The sequence below is a fragment of the Protobothrops mucrosquamatus genome, unplaced genomic scaffold (genome assembly GCF_001527695.2).
Source record: "Protobothrops mucrosquamatus isolate PMUCROS unplaced genomic scaffold, P.Mucros_1.0 scaffold1956, whole genome shotgun sequence".
Lineage (NCBI taxonomy): Eukaryota > Metazoa > Chordata > Lepidosauria > Squamata > Viperidae > Protobothrops > Protobothrops mucrosquamatus.
The window spans coordinates 86,178-109,344 of NW_015388075.1; the positions used below are offsets into that span (position 1 = coordinate 86,178).

The following is a 23,167-nucleotide window of genomic DNA, read 5'->3' on the forward strand; positions in this document are numbered from 1 at the left end:
TCTCTTCAACAATAACCACCTTGGTGGTTCAGAAAACATTAATGCAATCAGCCCAACATCTCTTGCTGTTCCCACCTCCAACAAGGAATAGTTGAATATTTTCCAATATCAGGTTCTATTTAACTATATTAAATGATAGCCAGTAAATGTTACCACCTCAAATATGTTTACTGCACCTTGCAAAAAATACCTCAAGCAAGGATCCTAACTTGAGTGCATATATTGGACAATCATTTTCAGACTAAAAGTCACTGTAATTACAAAGAACAGGATGACGCGCCGAATGAGCCATTGTCATCTTATGACTTTTCTCATTGGTTTGAGAGAGACAAAACATCAAGCCTTGAATTATTTTAATTTTCTCTGACTCGCCTGCATTTCCTGAAGATATGCAGGGAAATGTTTACAGGAATTCTCCGTGTCTTGTTTGCATAGCTCATATCTGAAACCCAAATCAAATTATCTTTACAACAGAATAAGGGGATCAGAGATGACAGAACACTCTGTACTTCCCTTGCGTGCAGAAAATGAATACGTGAAGCGATACAGACAGAGGCAGGGAAGCCATGTCAACGAACACAGATTATCAAGATGATCCATTGAGATAAAATCATAAAAACAATAAAGATGTAAACAAAAGCATTTGAAGGAGAAAATATCCTTGGTTTCCTGATGCACTATGATCACCACGACGATGAAACCTGTGGTGCAACGATTGGAAAATATGTATTTATGTAAGCTATAGTTAGGACTTTGCTCGGTGCAAAATAATTCCAGTATCAGGCACTTGATGGATTCAGGTCAACATCCAAACTTTGCTTTTTCAGAAGACCCACCCTCTGCCTTTGGAGTTGATAGCAACATAAACCAAAGCTGGGTTGTAAAGCAGCAATCGGAGATGGGACATCCCATTCCGTGCAGGGTCACTTAAATTAAGCTGTCATAAAGGTTGACATGTGATATGGCAGCACAGTAGGAATAGAGATCTTCATTTCTTTGAAACCTACAGGAGGAACAAGAGAATCTACTTCAATGGCAATGCCTTGCACCCAGAAAGTGGCCAGCAGAATCTAGGAAAACATTAGAAAAGGCATGTCCCAAAGGTGCTTCTTCCAAGAAACTGGACTTTCTTGCTTTTTCTTTGAAAATGTTTCGCTTCTCATCCAAGAACTGAAAAACGTCATGGATGAGAAGTTTTCAAAGAAAAAAAAAACCAAGAAAGTCCCGTTGCCTTTTGGAAGAAGCACCTTTGGGACAACCACAACCTGGATGATGGGGAATCTCCATAGACATTGGAACAGGCATGTCTGTTCTCCAGAGAAGAAGGGTTGAAGGGCCCAAGGGGGTGAGAAACAAGGGGAACAGTGGAGAAATGAGGACATTCTAGATCAGAAGTCCCCAAACTCTTCAACTGATCAACCTCTTCAAGAAGTTGCAGGTTGTTCATCAACCCCCAAGCATTTATTATATGAAAATAATTTAATAGTACTGTTTTAACTATTAGTACTATGAACAATAAGAACAACACTGTCCCCTTAGACAGGCCCATGAACCCTTGGAGGTCAATATTGAACACTCTGGAAAACCTTGTTCTATTTACTGTTCCTTCTCTCCTTAGCACCATTTCTGAAAAGAGAAGATGTATCTCAAAAGGGAAAGGCTTTAACAGAATAACAAAGTTGGAAGGGACCTTGAAGGTCTTCTAGTCCAACCTCCTGCTCAAGCAGGAAACCCTATACTGTATCAGACAAATGGTTATCCCCCCCCAAAAATCCCCAGTTTTGGAACACCCACAACAGCTGAAGGCAAGTCATCCACTGATTAATTGTTCTAACTGTCAGGAAATTTCTCCTTAGTTCTAGGTTGCTTCTCTCCTTGATTAATTTCCATCCATTGCTTCTTGTCCTGCCCTCAGGTGCTTTGGAGGTTTACTCTCTCGCGACATAATATGCTACTCTATATTTTTATTTTATTTATTTATTTATTATTTATATTTATATCCCGCCCTTCTCCTTGCGGACTCAGGGCGGCTAACAACCAGATAAAAATACAAAATATCAAAACTACAGATTAAAACTTAATTAAAAGGCAAATATTAATAATTGGTCTAAAAAATTTAAAATTATTTTAAAACCCCCTCTAAAAATATAACTCTTTCAAAAAGTTTAACTTCCGGGGGTTGCGTGGATGAATTCATATGATTTCCATACAGAGGTGGTTTTCTATTGCCTTCATCCAGGATGATAACAAAATTGATTGATTGCTTCTGTTTCAAAGAGCTCAGACTGTCTCAAGTGCTGTGGAACAAGCTGATCTTAAAGCTGGCACTAATTTAACTAAAAAAAACCCAGACCACCTTGGACAACAGATCTCCACTGTCTGGGATGGAGTATTGGCTTTGCACAGTCCTAACAATTTGACTTGAGTTTGCTGGTTTCACTTAACGAGAATCGGGAGAGCATCTCGTTTCTCACAGATTCACAGTTGAGATTTCCTTCAGGGCTTACTCTAGGCTGGTTTAGTGGCCTCACATTGATTTCTGCAAGAGATGCTTAGAAGTGTAATTGATGCCCAGTAACTAAATCTATTGTTGTCTTTTCTTTCTGCTTTAAAAAAGCCTCTACGTTTCCAAACAGCAACTGGGTAGGAACAAAGGTGATTACCTAACAAAGCACTCGCATCTGTTTCCTTAAATGCAATGCTTGCGTTGCAGATACCAAGGGCATTTTATAGCCATCTTTCCTTGAGGCTCTGAAATCCAGTTTCTCCACGGTTTCGAAATGGGCCTTTGGCCTGAAAAAGTACAGCAATTCCCTTCTCAAGCAGTAATTTCCTGACAGTGAATTTTATCTGGGTAGTTCAATCCGGCGGTAATTAAATTGCAGTTAATGTTACATCTTTTACCTAGAAGGAAGTATGTTTCTTGCCCAATAATGTGATATTGCTGCCATAAAACTCCAGATAAGGGGCTGGATTTTGTTACCGTTAAATGCCTTGAGTTTGAGACAGCTTTTCTCCCTCTCTGCGTTTTAGTCTCAAGCTCAGGTGGGCCACCGTAAATTTCTCCTGAGCGCCATTGCAAACAAGTGAGAATACTGAAAACTGAACACTTTGGGGTAAGGAAGGACATCAGCAAGACGGCTTGCTGTCCCGTGAACGTTGACTCCACCTTGGAGGAAAGGTGTAGTAGTGGGGAGAGGCTGAGCAAGGAAATTATTTTCACAGTTTTGAATTGTCTTGAAGCTGGTAAAGTAAGTGGGTAAGTGTGACTCAGGTGAGCCTTCACTGGGTGTCTGGAGCCTCAAATAAGAGAGAGGGGAGCCAGGCACGCAGTCCTTGATTTATAACCACAATTGGGAGCAGAATTTATGTTGCTAAGGAAGCAGTAGATGGGCCGTGCTCGATTTTATGGGGGGTTTTTTTGTCACGGTGGCTAAGTGAATTATGTGGTTGTTAAGTGAATCTGGCTCTCCCCCCCCCCCCCCGGTTGACTTTGCTTGTTGAAAACCGGCTGGGCAGGTTGAACGTGGCAGGAAATTAAACAGCTTTTGAGAAATAATTTGCTTATTACAGTGCGGTTACCAAAACTTCTCATCCTTATCGCAGATGTTCCCAGGAGAAGAAATGTAACATGTTTCCTCCTCTGGGAAGACTTAATGTGTTGTTACCAACAATATGTCATAATTCTTTGTCAAGTCTGGATTTTCTTTAATGTGACCTTAGGTTTCTGGGAATAGAATAGAATAGAGCTGGAAGGGACCTTGGAGATCTTCTAGTCCAGCCCCCTGCTCAAGCAGGAGAACCTACACCATCTCAGACAGGTGAATATCCAGTCTCTTCTTGAAAATCTCCAATGATGGAGTGCCCACGATTTCTGGAGGCAAGCTGTTCCACTGGTTGATTGTCCTCACTGTCAGGAAGTTTCTCCTTAATTCCAGGTTGCTTCTCTCTTTGATCAGCTTCCAACCATTGTTTCTCGTTCTTCCCTCTGGTGCTTTGGAGCATAACGTGACCCCCTCTTCTTTGTGGCAGCCTCTCAAATACTGGAGTACTGCTATCATGTCTCCCCTATTTCTTCTTTTCTTTAGACTAGCCAAACCCAAGTCCCGCAGCCGTTCTTCGTATGTTTTAGCCTCCAGGCCTTGGATCATCTTAGTTGCTCTTCTCTGAATTTTTTCCAAACTCTCAACAACTTTTTTGCAATACGGTGACCAAAATTGGCTGCAGTATTCAATCCATTTCTGCATTAAAAAAAAATTGCCCTGCAACTCACACGATCGAATCTACTACCAATCTCCATGCAACCTGTTTTGCTAGTTGGCCGATGTGGTTGCACCACGATCGGGGAAAATTGCCGAAGATGAATAAGATCATCCTGAATATGTTTACTCTGATATAATTGCCACCGAGTCGAATGAAACCTGCTCCATTAAAAAAATGGATTGCGTTTTGAGAAGAGTATTAAGTAACGACCTGGCATGTTTTCTTTCCCATTACGTGCAAAATGCACAAAAGGAAATGTGCACCCCAATGGATGCTACTTCCTGTCTCTCATTTTGGACACACACACACAAGCGCGCACATGCATATATTTAAACAACTACACAGCTCTAATTGTCCTTGGCAACTTATCCAAATAAGTTATCCCCCTCCATTCAGAAAAACCTACCAGACAATCTGATTATGGCCCCTGTTGTTTGAAGGGAGAGGAAAGATTGGACCGTGTTTTCTCTATTGGTGAAGACGTTCAACAATGTGGGAGAGCTGGAACACAATAGCAGACATCTGCCAAAAATGTTTCCACCTCAGTCTTCAGGGAATTCTCAATGCAAGGCTCCCCAAGTAGTTTCTTTTAATCTGAATAACCTCGGATACTTGCAAAGAGCGTTTCTTAGGCAGCAGTTGAACGTACAATATTATCGACACTGCATGTAGTTGAAAATCTCCAGGCAAGCAATCTTCTCAACTTTAGTGGACATTTGAGAGGCCATGATGATGATGGGCAAACGTAGTCAGAGTAATGAGCAGTGCTGGATCAAGGCATTTTTCTGCATTTCTTTACCCACCAAGTCTCACTCACTGTGGTGAAAAGAAATCAGCTTTAGAAATCTCTCTCAGGGAGATGGGAGGGAAATTCTCATGGGGGGAAAAGTGTGTTATTCTTGTACTTCCCTAGTGACCAGCTGACCAAAGGGAATGCATAAATAGTCTGCAAACTCAGATAATGTATTAATGTACTAACAACATTAAGACTATGGTATAAATCCAGTGGTACTGGAGAAGACTCTTGTGAGTCCCTTGGACTGCAGGGAGAGCCAGTCAGTCAAGCCTAAAGAAAATCAACCCTGACTGTCCTTTGGAAGGACAGATCCTGAAGCTGAAAGCTCAAATACTTTGGCCACCAAAGGAGAAGAAGGGATTCCATGGAAAAGACCCAGATGTTGGGAACGATGGGAGGCAAAAGGAGAAGAGGACAACAGAGGAGGAGGAGATGGTTAGATAGTGTCATCCATGCAATGGAAGAGTATTTGGGCAAACTGTGGGAGGTAGAGGAGGTAGAGGAGGGTACCGGAAGTCCTGGCGTGCTGTTGTGCATGGGGTTGCGAAGCGTCAGATACGACTTAGTGACTGAACAACAACAGATGAATCCAGTCTCAGTAATCCCACTTATGTATTACCTCAATCTCAACCACAGCCAGCTTCTGAGTACAGTACTAGTTGCTGGTTCCTACATGAGAGCTGTTGTGCTTTCACTCTACTTATCACATTCCTCCTGCATGTCTGTTTCGTTTTTTCTGGGAGGCACAGCAGGTTGAGTCCTTATTTTGTAACTAGATTTGATTAACTAAGCTGTGGTGGCTGAGTTTCTCCATCCCATAAAGCTGCAAGTCAACCAGCTGCATGCTAAGTTTGTGTGAAGAACCTAATAAAGGTTGGGTCAAAAGCATCCCAGTTCTAATACATCATAAAACTTCTAGGCCTGAGGGTAAGTTTCTATTTACTCTTGAGTTGAGAGTAACCCCATTCAACACATGAGGACTAAAGTTATAAAGACAAATTTAATGATTGTGAGAGTAGTACAACAATGGAAGGATGTATCTGTGGAGGTGTTTCTCCATCTCTGGAGGTTTTTAATTTTAATTAATTTTTCTGTACATTGGCAGAGGGTTCCACCAGCTCTGCAATTCTGGGATTCTACAGATGTATTCTCTACTTAGGATTGTGGGTCCCTTATTTTTATTCGGAGAGAAAAGCAGTTCGCATTGAATAAAGCCATGGAGCAAAGTCTTATAGAAGAAGACCTTGCAGTGTTTACTGTGGGCCACCGAAGATGGAGCAATGAGGCAAAATACAGCAGGTCCAGATGAGTGCAGCAAATGGAGTTGAGGGGAAGCTGTTTTCTTTGCTTCTTATGCTACCTTTAAATCTACTTTAGGGCTGTGCAAAAGGTAAACCTCAGGTTATTCTGCAGAAGGTGCCCTATTGACAGGCTGGGAGACTAGGAGGTGAGCAGGGTTAATGAAGCATTAGGGTCAACAGAAGCGTGTACCGTGGGAGAGACGGAAAACATGAGTCACCTGGAAAAAAAAAATTGAAGAAAGCTACAGGTTATACAGGAAAAGCCAGTCACTGAACTTATTGGCTTCCATGCTAAGTATCTCTTAAATCAATGGAATAATCACCAAAGATCACAAAATCTGCTTTGCGACCAACACTTTTGGATTCTCCACATTGCATTGCTAAGTAGCTGCAATTATTAAACACTATCAAATCTTGGTCTACTACAGGTTAAGGCATCAGGCTAGCAAATAAGAAGTGGTGAGTTCTAGTTCTACCTTAGCCACAAAAGCCGGCTGGGTGTCAATCACCAGGAGACTGAGAGTTCTAGTCCTGCCTCATGCATGAAAGCCAGCTGGTTGATTTTAGGCCAGTCATTCACTCTCAGCTCAATTCACTTCACAGGGTTGTTGTTATTGTTATTGTTGTTGTTTTTGTTGTTGTTGTTGTTGTTGTTGGGAAAAGAAGAGGAGGAAGGAGTATTAAAGATACTGCCTTGAGCTATTTATAAAAACAATAAAGGCAGGATCAAAATTAAAAAAAAACACCAGGCTTATTCCACTTGTCTCTACCTTTGGCCCATCCCTTTTAAATTAAATATAGCCTATAGATTTCTGTTATGCACTGCTGGAAATTTTTGGAATTTTCCTAATCTAATTCAACGCGGGTTTTGCGGAAAATATGTGCTACACCTCTGACAACCTGGCCATCTTTATCGCCCTATCATTTTCATTATCTATTAACTTTCTGCAACAGCTTTGAACTGTGATCTTCAACTGAGCTAGGGTAGTGGAGGTTAAGAAGCAGTATTTTTCTGGAGAGTGATTCGATGCCTTCAATTTGCTAGGAACCTGGTTGACAGTTGCAAAAACAGTTCATACTTAAAGGATACCAAGTTTAAACTCAATCCGGTCCAAAATGTAGAGCCAGCTGATTGATTGATTGATTGATATTCATCCACCATTTGATGCAGTAGTTTTTCCTGCCTTTTTCAACCGGATTGGTGACATCGAGAAGAACCCACCAGCCCTACCTCTTTTTATGATAAAATTATTTGCCTCTTTATTGGTTGGCTTCTAATTTCCTTTCGTCCAGATTATCCCTGATGGGGTGACTTCAGCTGTTGTGAGCAATCAGGGTGCCCTACTGCAATATTTTTCAAGCATTGTTTGAAAAGCATTGTTAAGATGTGTGGACTTCAACTCCCAGAATTCCCAGGCCAATTCTAGGAGTTGAGGTCCACACGTTTAAAGTTGCTGAGGTTGAAAAAAAACGCTATCCTAAACTTTATTGTTGTTTATTTGGTGTGACCTTAGTGTGTGTTATATAATGCCTATGTTTGTGACTGTTTTAGACTTAATGTAATTTGTGGACACTGCCAAATGTGGTTTAATTAAGCAATCATGGTGAGAAAACTGTAGTTTAACACAAGGTGTGTATGCAACCTCTGAAATTCATCACAGATACTCTTCTTTATTCCGTAGCCAGCAGGATGGAGTAAGATGATTGTGATTTGTTAAAATGGTCAAATCTCCTGCTTTGGAACATCTGTCTGGTCCCTTCCCTGATGTGGTTCTAAAAATATTGAGAGAGATCTTTTTGTGCCAGTTTAATTTGGCCTTGCCAGATATTGGATTGTTTCATTTCTGTTCTCTGACCCATGGCTTTGATTTTAATGGACTGGAACTGTCATTTGTTGTAAAGCCTACATTCGATTTTCTTGATTTGATGTTTCCTAAAAGCGTTATGACCGTCCTTGATTAGATAACAAATGTTTTAGCACAATAACAACAACAATATTTTTTTTTATTTGTAGGAATAGGCTCAACCCCAAACTTTGCACACTGTCTTCCTATCAATCCGCCATCATAAAAATCTGATAGCAGAAAGAATTCCAGATGGCTAGGTGTTACTTTCATGGAGCCATTTTGCCAAATGGCCTTAAGGTCATCCAAACCCCATCCATTTTAATCTTCTCAGTCATCCAGATCATGGTTGTCCCAAAGGTGCTTTTTCAGTTCTGAAGAAGCTTCTTGGATGAGAAGCGAAACGTCTTCAAGGAAAAACAAAGGAAGTCCAGTTGCCTTTTGAAAAAGCACCTTTGGGACATGGCTTGCCAAATTCTGATCTCTGTAATAAAGACACATCATGGCATCTGAATATCTTTTCCAAGGTCTTCCTGGCCGGTCTATCAAGTGCTAGTCTATGGCATATTTCTTGACTGCTTCTTCCTGTACTGTTGATGGGTGATGCTAAAGGCAGAAGATACCCACCAATTTGCTACCTTCACTGTCAATTTTAAGGCGGGTCGTTCTATCTGTTGTCATTAGTTTAGCCTTCTTTATATTTAATGTTGTGGTTATATTTAGGTTTGGCTTAATAAGTGACATAGCGTTGTTGATTGCATAATATGACCCCCACATTGTTCTGTTATGAAGTTTACTCTTGTTTGGGAGCAGGGGATGGTTAGAAGAGGTTAAAAACTCATAAATGCCCTGTTTTGGCACTTAGTACCGGCAAGATCATCACCCCAGGGAGATAGGGAGCTGTTTTCCTACTTCATCTGGCAACCGTTCTGTTTCAACCTGGAGTTTTTCCAGCTCAGTCAAAATAGTTCATGTTTAACAAAACAGTTAAACCTTGGACTTGCACGCAAAGCATGTCCCATTCTTCCAAGTGACTTTTTTTTCTCCTCCGTGAATGACACAGCACTACCACTCAGAAAACTGAATTAAATGGTGTAAAAGATTTCATTGCACCCATTTTATTTTACCAGGAGTTCCATCCGGCAGCCGTCAAGAGGTGCTGTTTGGAAAAACAGATGGATCAGGGAGGAAAGGAAAAGCAAGCAAGAAAGCAAAGGAGAAGAACCTGAAGTTCTTTCAGATGCAAGGGGTTTATTTAAAAGATTTGTTTAGATTACAGCCCTATTTGCACTAACCCCAATAAGCCGGGCTAAATGCAGCCGGTTTTTGAGTCACCAAGCAACAGCAGGTAGGATTATGAATGGCAAAGGTGGGGTAAAGATGAGAGCTGCACCCGCAATCCTAAACTTGTTTACGCAAAAGTAAATGCCACCCTGGCAGCCAGGTGCACTGCTTTGGTGCACCACCCAAGGAACTGTAGTTACCAACCAGTCAAGAAGTCTAATAAATAAGGAAACCGAACCGGACAGCAAGGTAAGGCCTTCCATTGATCGGTCGAGCTTTAATCAAAAGAGAGCTGGAAGGGACCTTGGAGGTCTTCTAGTCCAGCCCCCTGCTCAAGCAGGAGATCCTATACCATTTCAGACAAGTGACTGTCCAGTCTCTTTTCCCCTCGTGCCCCCAGCCATGGCGTCTCTCCTTAGGGATCTTTCTCTTGCCGACTTTTTCTGCTTTTCAGTGAGTTGTTTTTCCAAAAAACTTCAAAAGGCCTGGCCTTGATTGCCCTCAAAGACAAGTCCAGCTTTTCCACTCTTCTTTGGACAGTTTCCGTGTCGGGATTGGGAGAAGCTGAGATCAGCAGCAGCTGCTTCTCAGAAACCAGCGGATCGGTTCCCTTCGCTTTGGAAGGGCTGCAGAGTTGCTGACCGCCAGGTGTTGTGTGTTGAGGGACAGACAGACAGATATACAAGATATACAAATACATACAGCCCTATCATCTGTGGGTATCTTCTACATTTATGGAAATACGAGAAAAGTATGCTGTCGTGTATGTGTGTGTGTATATATATGTGTGTGTGTGTATGTATGTATGTGTGTATGTGTATATATGTGTGTGTATAGAAAGTTCTTTTCCGGACAGACCAGTCTGGTTGATGCACCTTGGTATTTTGACTGCTATACTGCAGTTCTACTTATAATCACACATATGTGTGTATGTGTATATGTATTATGTATATATGTATGTGTGTGTGTGTATATATGTGTGTGTATATATATGCGTATGTGTATATATATGTGTGTGTATGTGTATATATGTGTGTGTATAGAAAGTTTTTTTCCGGACAGACCGGTCTGGTTGATGCACCTTGGTATTTTGACTGCTATACTGCAGTTCACATATGTGTGTGTGTGTGTATTATGTATATATGTGTGTGTGTGTGTGTGTATATAACGAACACCAGGATAAAAATAAACAGGACTGTTTAATATAAACAAGCCTGTGAGTAAAAAAGTTACTTACTGAGCTTTCATCAGCCAAACTGCTGACGTCATCAGAGTTAAAATGCTAGGTGATTATATATATATATATATGTGTGTGTGTGTGTGTTTACATACTGCTCAAAAAAATAAAGGGAAGGCAAACTCCTTCAGTTCCATGTTAAAATGTTCCCTTTATTTTTTTGAGCAGTATATATGTGTGTGTGTGTGTTATAGGCTATTTTATCTTATGGAATTATATACATTATGTGATACACACGTATACTTCTGTACATGTGCATCTTTGTGAGTGTGTTACAAGTATTTCATCTTATGTCGTGATACACACATATTATATAAACACACACATATATTTGTATTTCTATGTCAGGCTAGTTCACGTTGCTCATTATTTTCCTTCTCTTCCGCTTCAGGCGCGCGGAAGTGCGCGTGCGCGAGCTGCCTTTTCGTTTCTTCCCCCCCCCCGCTCCCACCCGCCCGCGCTCCCTTTTCGAACCGCCTCGCGCCCAACCGCCACGTAGCGAGCGCGCGCGCGCGCGGGCGGGTCAAGGAGGGAGTCGAGCGGGCGGGGCCTTCCTCCCTCCGGGGGGGCGTTCCCGCGCGCGGCCCCGCCCCGGGCCCCGCCTCCCCTTTCTCTCGCCCTCTCCGCCGGGTTAGATGGCCGGAGCCGCGGAAGGAGCCGCGCCGCTTGAGCCGAGCAGATCCTTCGCGCGGGGCCCGGCAGCTGCTGGAGCGGCGGCGGCGGTGTCGTGAGCGGCGTTGCGCCTCGTCCTCCTCTCCTCCTGCTCTTCGTCCTCATGAGCCTGGGCAGCCCCGTGAGTCGGCCGAGTGGGCGTCGTGGCGGGCGGGCGGGCGGGCGGGCGGGCGCCTTCCTTCGCTGCCTCCGCTGCACAAAGGCGCTTTGTTCTCGCGCGCCCCGCCGGGCCCGAGGCGCCGGGAAGACCGGCCGAGCCAGCCTTCCGCAGTGCGGCGAAGCCGGCCGGGCGGCCGGGCGGGGACGGCTCTGCCTCTCTCCGCCGGCCGGCGCTGCCCGGCTGCTGGGGGAGCCTCCCGGGCACGACTCCCCGAGCGTCCCGCCAGGCTCCCCGGGCGCCCCCCGTCCCCTCGGCGTGGTCGCGCCGGGCCGCCCCTGGCCGCGTTCCCACGACCCGGGGAAAACGCGGGTTGGCTGCCCCCGCGGTCGTGAGAATCCCGCCGGGACACGCTGGGTTAAGAGAGCCTGGGTTGCGATTCCGGGAAGCTGGGAGAAGCGGCATCTTGGCGCTGAAGCAGAAGGCGCTCCGACGCCACGTGTTTGCCTCCCGAATCCCTCCCCCCCCCGGGAAAGGTGGTCGTGGGGATGGAGGGCGAGGGGTTGGGCAGTCTTTGGGACCCCCCAACACAAGGAAAGACCTGTGCCCCCCCCCCTTTATGCCGCCTGCCCACTGGAGTAAGTCCTGCTTCTTGGCCATGGAAAGGCCAGGATCAGCCTGGAAGGGACCCCCCGAGATCTGGGGCTGAGCCAGTGGAGGGTAAGGGGGGGGACTTCAAGAAAGGCTGGTGGGCTTTTGGGGAAAGCCACAATGCCCCCCCAGAAAGGCTCCAGCTTCCAAGTGGTCGCTGGCTACCAAATGGTCAGCAAATCAATTCAATTTAATACAGGGTGGTGGTGGGGGGACGTCTTATTGCCGGAGACGGAGTCCCAGCAGATGTTGGGGTGGCAGATGTGACACGTCCCTGGCAAGAGTCGCCTTCCTCCTTGTCTCTGCCAGTTCCTGCCCCCCCCCAGCCAGCCAGCCAGCCCCCCCTCCCTGGCCAGTCAAGACTGCGGCATTGGCGGCTTCCCCTTTGCCTTTCGGACACCCTTCATTCATTGCTGGGCCTCCTGGGGGGGGCTCTCCTTAGCCCCCGCAGCAGCTGCGGGGTCTGTGTCAAGTTACAGAGGGATCCAGTGTGTGTGTGTGTGGGGGGGGGAAACTTGGGCTCTGGTACTCTTTTAAGTCGCTGCTAATTAGATCTCTCTTTCCCCCTTGATGTTGTTGGTATTGCTCTTTGCAGATTAAAATTAAAAAAAAAAAAAAAAACAACCCAGCCCTATTGCCTTCTTAGTCCTGATGGGATTAGGAACTGCCTCGGTTGGGTTTTCAAAAGGACCCATTGGCTCTGGCCACCCTCCCATTTAGAGAGCCCAACCTGCTAATAGAGGGGGGAGGGTGTCTTTGCTCTGGGTAACGCTTTCAGAAGACCACTGCACCCTCCCTTGCAAGGAGAAGCAGGTTATAGCTGGGTGAGTGTTGTGCTCCGAAGTAGGGGTGGCTAGATAACTATATTTGAATTCATCTTCTCTTAAGAAAGTGCCATTCTTTGGGTCTTTAATCCAAACACTGTCCATCTTACGCAGCCTTTCCTCCCCCCCAAAGGGTACAAACCAAGATAGGGGTTAGATCCCTCCAAACTCTAAAGGCAGCTCAAGATCCTCCTTTAGAAGGAAACTCTATTTCTAAATGTATAACTATCTTTACAGAATAGTTATCATTCTTGGTTAAAACTATCTCCAGAGACCAGTGGAATTTACGCATGACTGGGATATTTGAATAAATAAATGAATAAAGTTGCTTGTTCTAAATGATCATTCGTTTGGAAAGATAGGCGCCTAGATTAGCTTCTATAGTTTTCTTGGTATTGTTTTTGGGAAGTGGCTTGCCATTGCCTTCTTCCTAGGGCTGAGAGAACGTGACTGGCCCAAAGTCACCTAGCTAGCTTCATGCACAAGGCAGGACTAGAACTCCCAGCTTTCTTGGTTGAAGCCTGACACCTTAACTACTACACCAGATTGGACACAGTTAAGTAGGAAAGCTGAACTGTGACAGTAAAGATGGTTTGGAGTCACCCAACATCTTAGGCTAGGTTGACTAATAGTTGCTTAGTTATTGTCTATTTCTTAGCTTGGAATCTTCTACAGTTCAATAAACCTTGGTTTAGCAAGCTGTGTGAACACAGTACTTTCTCAAGACTAAAATCAGTCTCAGTTCAGGTTTATTTCAGTCCAGGAAATTTTCACTAAAATATACATTAATTTCTAAAGTAGCCTACCCATAGCAAAGTAATTCAGTTTAGTTGTAATTTCTGTTATATGCTGCTACCTTTTTTTTCTTTTTTCTTTTTTTTGTGGTTGGCCTCACTTTCTGAAAGAGTGGGAAACTTGTCCCAGCTATTCACAGTTTACAAAGTAAAAGTTTATTTGGAAGTAAACTGGGCAAAGATCAAACCGCATCTCTTTCTTCAAGAGCTTGAAATCTGAGTGTTGACGGGATGCATAATCTTTCGCTTACGATGGGGAAAGTAAAGTATTTTAATGACTTTTAATCAGAGGGAGCATGTGTAAATTAACAGTAACTTGGCCTTCAGAATGTGTGGGGACTAAGTGGGAGGTTGAGAAAGGGCTGCAGTTTTCAGGAGTCCTTACAATGACTCACTGCCTACGGCTTGCAACGTGGCTGATATTTTTTTAAAAAAAATCCACAGAAGCGCTCTCACCGTGTTACACAGATGGGGCTTGGGAGTTTTATCAAGTTGTATAACAGCTTTTTCCTTCCCAATTCTTCCTTGTAAAAAGACATTGTCACTGCCTATCCAATAACCTTATTTAAAAATCTAATAATGCTAGAAGCTTTTCATCCTTTTTAAGTTTTCTAAATCAATCAACCCTAACGCAGGCTGTCCTTGACTTACAACCACAACTGAGCCCAAAGTTTCTGTTAAGTGAGATGCTTGTTCAGTGAATTTTGCCCCGTGTTAACGACCTTCCTAAGCGAATTGCTGCAGTTGATAAGTTAGTAAGAAGGTTGTTAAGTGAGTCTGCCCCCCATTGACTTTGCTTGTCAGAAGGTCGCCAAAGGGGATCACGTGACTCCGGGACATAGCAGTGGTCATAAGTACGAACCAGTTGCCAAGTGTCCGGATTTTGATCACGTGAGCATGTTGCTGCTACGAAGGTCGTAAGTGTGAAAAACGGTCCTAGGTCACTTTTTTCAGTGCTGTGGTCAGTTTGAACGGTCACTAAATGAGCTGTTGTAAGTTGAAGGCTACCTGTATTTGCCGGCCGGCCTGCCTTCCTTACGGTGCAGTGTGTGGGAAATGGTCAGCTGCAGGTAACATTTCCCAACAAAGATGGGCAAAAGAATTAAGGTTAATTTGGAAGGATCATGTTGTAAAGAATGCAGAACTCTTTAAAGCTTTGTGTGTGTGTGTGTGTGTGTGTGTGTGTGTGTGTGTGTGTGTGTGTGTGTCTGTCTGTGCTTTGTGCCTGACATGTAAATCTGTATCCAGAGCATAAATAAAGCTGCACAACACCATGTACGTGGCTAGTTGTTCTCTACTAGAATGGATGTATTGTTGGGCTGCTAATAATAAAAAAAAACTGCCTGACTTACTGACTACACCAAAGTTGCCATAGTTGCCTTCCCCTGGACTACACTTTTAAAACAGCTGAGCTGAAAATGAAGGACTGCAAATATTGTAAAGATTGGTGTGCATGTGTGTGAAAGAGAGATCCATTATGGCCTCTGCCGTAAGTCCGGACATCTTTTATTAGTCTGTTTATTCTTGAAGGATAGCTGTGCTGTATAGTGACATAACTCCCAAAGTTTTGTTGTGGGCCAGCCATGTGTGGCTTGAGCAAACAAATGTAGGCCATGAAAATTCCAGCTTCTAATCTCCCTTGGTTCTTGTTGTCTTCAGGCAGGTAACACAATTTGTCATGACCTTTTGTGGGTTGATTGTAAACGTAAAAAGCGGTGAAAATGGTAGAGGACAAATGTTACTCATGCTTTATTTCAGGAGGTTTTGTTCTAGTCGCTTTTAAAGTTGGGTAGGGCTGTTCTTAGAATTTGAGAGTTGAAGCCTAATGACTCATGATGTCATAAGGTCTGGGTAAATTTTGAGTAGCTTCTTCCAGGTAGAAGAACCAGAAAGCTATGTTAAAAGCTTTTGTGTGTGTGTGTGTCTGCTTGCTTAATATACATATTGTGGTCACCGTATGACTTGGGGGGAAAAAGAGTTAATGAGCCATATTGAATGGTGTTCTTTCTTGCTGTAACATATGCAGGAGCATCTGACACAGAGGGAAACTTTTAACTCCGTGCCTTGCCGTCTTCGGTCCAAAAAATACTTTTAAGCCGTGACTGAAGTATAGCTAGCTTCAGAACGAACAGCCCCAAGGTTTTGCTAGGCCCACTTTGTGAGCAAAATAGGCAGCAAGAACTTGTGGCTGACTGGAAAATAGTTTCAGACTGAAGTTCAAGTTGTGTGAGACGATGAAAAGGGTGAACTGGGCTGTGTCCTTGAGTGGACAATCTGCACAGTTAGCAATAAAAGGCAGGGGAAAAAAACCCGTTAATTAAATGGCATATCTTTTTATTTGACTACCAAAGAATAGTGAACCGTTTTCCTGTACATCGAACTGCAAGTTATGAGTTTGCCCGATTGGCGGTTGATTCTGTTTCCATGCGGAAAAAGCAGTGGGCTGCTTTAGAGACAGTTGTTTTTTCTGACACCGATATTACTAGTTTTTCAGCTAGTGGTGCAGCAACAAGCTGAGCCCTTTTCTTCCTGTTAAAAACCTCAGCCACATTTGAGTGATACTATTTCAGAACACCCGGTTTGGTGCCTACAGCCAAATATGGCAGGCGGAAGTTCTTGAGGGGAATAAGAATAGAGGCGAACAAGATAGCGTTGTAATGTAACAGAAGACTTTCTAAAATAATGGCATCTCCATAGAAAGTGACGTCATCGAGCGAAGTCATAATCCAGGGGTCTTCAAACTTGGCCCTTTTATGACTTGTGGACTTCAACTCCCAGAATTCCTCAGCCAGGCACGCGTGCCTGGCTGAGGAATTCTGGGAGTTGAAGTCCACAAGTCATAAAAGGGCCAAGTTTGAAGACCCCTGTCATAATCTATGAAACTGAGCCATTGGAGAGGAGCATTTGGAAACCAGAGCATGTAGCTGGTATATGGGGGATCCACAAAAGGGTTGCTTTAATTGTACGAGCAGATAGTTTATAGGTTTTTCACATTCCGTGCAGCTATGAGCCACTATTGAAAATGTTTAACTAAGAGGTACCTAGAAATAATCGCTGTCCTTTGCTCTCCACTTTCATCTAAAATAGCATTTATTATTGAGGGGCATGTATTTCCTGGAATGTGCTAAGCATGCAAAATACCTCGATTTCTAATTCTGTTTTCACCCCAGTTGATTATGGATGCAGAAAGTCCTGTCCAGGACCGATTGGCAGACTGAATTATTTCAGATTCATTCCTCTTCGTAAAAAGTGCTTAATCTTTTGCTTTTTATAACTGGCTTCTTCACACTTTTTTTTTTGTTAGGAAGTAGCCCCCCAGCGGGACTATGTTTTTTTTTTTAAAAAAAAATATGAAATTATTTTTCATAACGACTCATCTCAAGTAGTGAAGTGAGTCCTTTATAAAGTTTCACCTTTTTGAAAAAATCCAGAGCAATACAAGGTTTTTCCCCAAGGGATGGACGATATATTTATTTAGACAGGCGAGGATTTGTTTTGACTTTATAGCTTTTTATAGAAGCTCCTATCCGTGAAAAGCACATAATGAGATAGAATCTGCTGGGTTGGAATGAGATCAGTGATGGATCCGGTCTGTCCAGCAGATCAAAAGGTTCCTAATGTCTAGTTCTGTGTGCGATTTTAAAAAAAAAGAAAAGAAAAAAACCACGATGCCGTTTAAATTTTAAGCCTGTCTAATGATTTGGGGTGCTTACCTGTGGCTTCTTTCTTTTTCCTTCAGTGTTTCACAGACTAAGATGGATGGTAGCTTTGATTGTGATTGTGGTGAGCTGGAGCCACCTGATCATTAACTAACAGCATCCCTGCAACACACACAAACATAAAAGGTCCCCTCTTCCTTAGCGAACGAGACTGTAAAACAGAGGTGGAGAAGAGGAAGATCACCCTTAGAATGAAGCTGCTCAGGATCAGTCCAACACTGAATGTATCTGCACTGTGAGGAGGATGTTAACGCAAGCCTATTACATGCCTATTTATTCACATTTTTGTTAAATGTTGACCAGTTTGGCACAGTAGAGCGAAGGGCATAAGATGCCACTTCGTTCCATTTGATTTTACCCGGCGTTTCCTTTGGATGTCTGCGGATGTGCTGCACCTTCCTTCGAACTATGAATGCTGCGATCTCTTTCTCTCTACTCAGCCTGATCTGTAAAGCGTGTTAAGTTCTTAATTCTAAAAGGGGAAACCATCAAGCCTGACTGGCTGACCCTGGAATGAGAGCCCCAAGAAGCCACCCAGCAGTCAACCTGGCCTTCTTCTATTCTACAAGAGCCCGGCAGTCCACCAGTGGAAGCATCTCTCTATACTTGTAGGAGCGGTAATAGTTTTAAGAGGGAGGAAAAAGGATACGGATTCTTTTTCTTTCTTTCTTTCTTTTCTTTCTTTTTAAGCAAAAAGATGGCAGAGAAGTTCGAAAGTCTGATGAACATTCATGGCTTCGATGTAGGTTCTCGGTATATGGACTTAAAACCCCTGGGCTGTGGTGGCAACGGCTTGGTTTTTTCTGCCGTCGACAACGATTGTGACAAGAGAGTGGCCGTCAAGAAGATCGTCCTCTCCGATCCTCAGAGCGTCAAGCATGCTCTGCGGGAGATCAAAATTATCCGGAGGCTCGACCACGATAACATTGTCAAAGTTTTTGAAATCCTTGGCCCCAACGGGAGCCAGCTGACCGATGACGTTGGCTCTCTGACAGAACTGAACTGTGTTTACATTGTCCAAGAGTACATGGAGACCGACCTGGCGAACCTGGTGGAGCAGGGGCCCTTACTGGAAGAACACGCTCGGCTCTTCATGTACCAGCTGCTACGGGGGCTCAAGTATATTCACTCGGCCAACGTCCTGCATAGAGACCTCAAACCAGCAAACCTGTTCATTAATACGGAAGACTTGGTGCTGAAAATCGGGGACTTTGGCCTTGCGCGGATCATGGATCCTCATTATTCTCATAAGGTAAATAAAAACAAGCAGCTGTTTTCTTTTAAAATGGGGGGGGCAGACACATTTCCAGACCAGTTTGTCACAGGTGATGCTTAATATCTGGTGTAATAATGATGATGATGATGATGATGATGATGATGGAAGGGACCTTGGAAGTCATCTAGTCCAACCCCCTGCTCAGGCAGGAAAGCCTACGCCATTTCAGACAAATGGCTGTCCAGTCTCTTCTTTAAAACTTCCAGTGTTGGAGCATTCACCACTTCTGGAGGCAGGTTGTTCCACTGATTAATTGTTCTAAGTGTCAGGAAGTTTCTCCTTAGTTCTAGGTTGCTTCTCTCTTTTGTTAGTGTCCATCCGTTGCTTCTTGTCCTGCCTTCAGGCGCCTTGGAGAATAGCTTGACTCCCTCTTCTTTGGGGCAGCCCCTGAGATACTGGAAGACTGCTAACATGTCCCCCCTTGTCCTTCTCTTCATTAAACTAGACATACCCAATTCCAGCAGCCAGTCCTTACATGCTTTAGCCTCTGATCATCTTTGTTTTCCATAACTTTGTGGCTTTCATGCTTTGGGCATTTGAATCTTGCCAAGACCACGTGCGCATCTTAAGCAAGATTCTTTATCCTTTCATAAAAGCGACGTGCAAAATCTTGTTCTTCGGTCAGCATGTTTAGCTGCTTTACATTAATCCTTTACATTAGCGTGGTTAGATAACGTACAGTCTCTTTCTTGGACAGTCCTGTATCTCCGGCATTTGTTGGAGATGTTTTTAATCACTGGTGTGAAGACCAGCCATCAAGCCTAACACTTTAGGGAGGTGTTGAGGAAGGCTGCCCTTGATAGCCTTAGAAAAGACAGCTTCCGTTTCATGTTTGATTGATTTATGAATTTCGCTCCACAAGGGCTCTCTTTGCAGAAGAATGTTCTATAGCTTTAGAAGCCTAGCTGGGATTGTTATCTATAAAAGCACTGTTAAAACCGATCCCTTCAGCAGCAAATATGGTAGCCTTTGCTGTAGACTTTGATGCTCCTGAAGGCTTTGAAAATTGATATGCTGGCTCACTCTTAGAGGCCAGGGATTGTCACCTGTCTGTTTCTAGGCACACAATTAAATAATTGGTTCTCAGTTATATATCTGTCCCTCCTAAAGCAGGCTAAAGCATTTGAGGTGTATAGGGTTGCAGGTATCTCCATGTATACAATAGTAAAGTGTTAAAAAGTCCCTAATGGATGCCATACAGGTTCTTGTGCACAAACGAAAAGTAATTTGAAAGGCTTTCGTGAAAAATAGATTACTGCATCCAGTTTTGGTCACCACGATGTAAAAAAGATGCTGAGACTCTAGAAAGAGTCCAGAGAAGAGCAACAAAGATGATTAGGGGACTAGAGGCTAAAGCATATAAAGAACGGCTGCTGGAATTGGGTATATCTAGTTTAATGAAGAGAAGGACGAGGGGGGACATGATAGCAGTGTTCCAGTATCTCAGGGGCTGCCCCAAAGAAGAGGGAGTCAATCTATCCTCCAAAGTGCCTGAAGGCAGGACAAGAAGCAACGGATGGAAACTCATCAAGGAGAGAAGCAACCTAGAACTAAGGAGAAACTTCCTGACAGTTAGAACAATTAACCAGTGGAACAACCTGCCTCCAGAAGCGGTGAATGCTCCAACACTGGAGGTTTTAACGAAGAGACTGGACAGCCATTTGTCCGAAATGGTGTAGGGTCTCCTGTCTGAGCAGGGGGTTGGACTAGATGACCTCCAAGGTCCCTTCTAACATCATCATCATCATCATCATCATCATCATCATCATCATCATCATCATTATTATTATTATTATTATTATTATTATTATTATTATTATTATCTGGCCTGCTTGCACCATCATCATCATTAGATTTTTATTCTGCCCTTTTTTATGCATAACTTAAGAGGGCAAACATACATAATGCTCTCACTTCCTACTTTCCCCACAGTAACAGCTCTGCACGGTGGGCTGGGCTGGTGCAAAATCACCCAGCCTGGTTTTCATGCCTAAGGAGGCCTGATTTCTAGGCCAGCCCCTTCACCACAACGCCAGACTGACTGTCATGTTTACTTAAACGGAAAAAAAATAGTGCAGAATTAGTCTGCAAGCATTGTACAAGATTTGGTTGATTATGCAAATATTTCATGACGTAAGAAAACTCTTCCAGAGAATGACTAAAAACCGCTCCGGCCACCACAATAACCCTATGAGTACAGGCTAAACTGAGTCAGGATAGAGGCTTGGTATCGGGGTGGAGTCGGGCCCATTCCCCAGAGCCCGCGCAACTCACGGAGACTTGAAAGACTCACTGCCACGTCTCTGTAAAAATGCTTGTGGCAACCCAGCAGAATAAATGGCAGGAGGAGCTTGAAGGAAGGTGGAATGCACGGGGATCCAATCGAAAGCAAGCAGCGTCTCTCTCTTTCTGTTTCCCAGGGTCATCTTTCTGAAGGACTAGTAACTAAATGGTACAGATCACCTCGCCTCTTGCTATCACCCAACAACTACACCAAAGCCATTGATATGTGGGCTGCAGGCTGCATCTTTGCTGAAATGCTGACAGGCAAAACTCTCTTTGCAGGTTGGTAAAGACTAACAGATACAACCCTGTCCCTTAAAAACGGGCGGATGAATGCCATGGGTGGCAGGGAAGCCCCTTTGCCCCAAGAGATGGGTGGTGGATAGCGACGTCCCGGCTACGGGAAGGTTCCAGGGGGCAACGGTGCCTGCTGAGGGTGCCATGATAAGGAATCCCAGAGTACTGTCATATTCATTCGTTTATTTAAAGGTATCGATCATCCAACAGCAAGGGAGTAGCCTTGAGTTAGATCAGCGGTTCTCAACCTATGGGTCGCGACCCCATTTGGGGTCGATCGACCATTTCACGGGGGTCGCCAAGCAAGGCTGTCCGCCATTTTTTTCCCCTTTTCCAGCGGGTGCCTTACCTCCCTTGGGCTGGGCCAGCTGGTGGTCGGCCTGCTCCGTCTCTGCCACTTGCCAGCTACGCCTCAGCCGGCGCAGGGGGCGGAACCACGCATGTGCGGCGCTCCCGGGCAGGAAAAGTCCTCAACTTACGACCGGTTGGGTAGTCCTCAACTTACGACCAGTTTAGTCCTCGACTTACGACCGGTTTAGTCCTCGACTTACGACCGGTTTAGTCCTCGACTTACGACCGGTTTAGTCCTCGACTTACGGCCAGTTGGGGGTCGCAGCATTAAAAAGGTTGAGAACCACTGAGTTAGACGGTTCTCAAATGTAGCTGACGTTTTTGCTTCTTGTCTGCTCCTCTAGGCGCCCATGAACTTGAACAGATGCAGCTGATTTTGGAATCTATTCCCGTTGTGCATGAGGAGGACCGTCAGGAACTTCTTAGTGTAATCCCAGTTTACATTAAAAACGACATGACTGAGCCACACAGACCTTTAACTCAGCTGCTCCCAGGCATTAGCCCCGAAGGTAACGCAGCTCTTCTCTCTCTCTCTCTCTTTTTTTTCCCCCCTTCCTCACTCCTCCTTGTTTACGTTAGACTTTGAGCCTGTGGTCAGGATGACTTTGACTGTTGTGGTGCACAGTGTACAAGGCCCTCTAAAACAAAGAACAAACCTCTGGGCATACCATGTACTGCTCTTTTCCAGTTCCGGAACATCATGGAGCCAAATGTATGTCTGCATCTATTATTCTCCTTGGGCTGTTAACTCAAAAGAGTTACAACAGAAATTCAGCACTTTTGCACGGAGGAGTTGATTTGTTCTCCATCAAGGGCCGAAACATTTGCATCATAATGGGCAGTAGATAAAATAGATAAGATAACCTTTAATTGTCTTTTTTTTTTTACTGTGGGCACAATGGCACACATCAAAAATGAAATTTAGTTGCCCGCTCTCAAAGTGAAACAGATGACGCACACCTAAACATACTATGAACAATATATGTATAGACCCACATCCCTACATATACGTAGCAAATAAATATTAAATACTGTCCATCTTGAATATATAATGGAAGGAGGAAGCTTGAGAGTTCACAAGGTTAATGCTGTATGGAATGAAACTGTGGCTGAATCTGGATGTTCTGCTACAGATACCACGAAGTCTCCTTCCAGAAGATCAGGGAAAACAGGTCGTGAAGAGGATGTGTAGTGTCCCAGATAATCTTACGGACCCTGCTCAAACAACGCTTATATGCCATGTCCTGGATGGGAGGGAGGGAGGGAACTGCCAATGATCTTTTCAGCCATTCTCACCACTCTCTGTACCGCCTTCCTGTCTGAAGCAGGGATGCTTCCAAACCAGACTGTGATGCTGTATGACAGGATGCTCTCGATCGTCCCCCTGTAGAAAGTGGTCAGGACAGGGGAAGGAAGATGTGCTTTTCTCATGCGACGCAGAAAATGCAGGTGCTGCTGTGCCCGCTTCACCAGTTTCT

The 23,167-nt window shown here is 44.2% G+C and overlaps 1 protein-coding gene across 3 annotated transcripts in view; it reads left to right on the plus strand.

Moving 5' to 3' along the window:
- Nucleotides 1-23,167, plus strand: part of MAPK6 (mitogen-activated protein kinase 6) — a 28,099-nt gene that overhangs the window by 1,423 nt on the left and 3,509 nt on the right. The window contains exons 1-4 of one of the 3 annotated variants that reach the window (XM_015823712.1): nt 9,647-9,737; nt 17,503-18,734; nt 21,179-21,323; nt 22,034-22,198. In XM_015823712.1, coding sequence (XP_015679198.1) covers nt 18,180-18,734; nt 21,179-21,323; nt 22,034-22,198 — 865 coding nt within the window. In that variant the 5' untranslated portion in view covers nt 9,647-9,737; nt 17,503-18,179. Of the gene's footprint in view, nt 1-9,646; nt 9,738-11,378; nt 11,519-17,502; nt 18,735-21,178; nt 21,324-22,033; nt 22,199-23,167 lie in introns of those variants that run through there. The other 2 variants (XM_015823710.1, XM_015823711.1) reach the window with 2 other exon arrangements.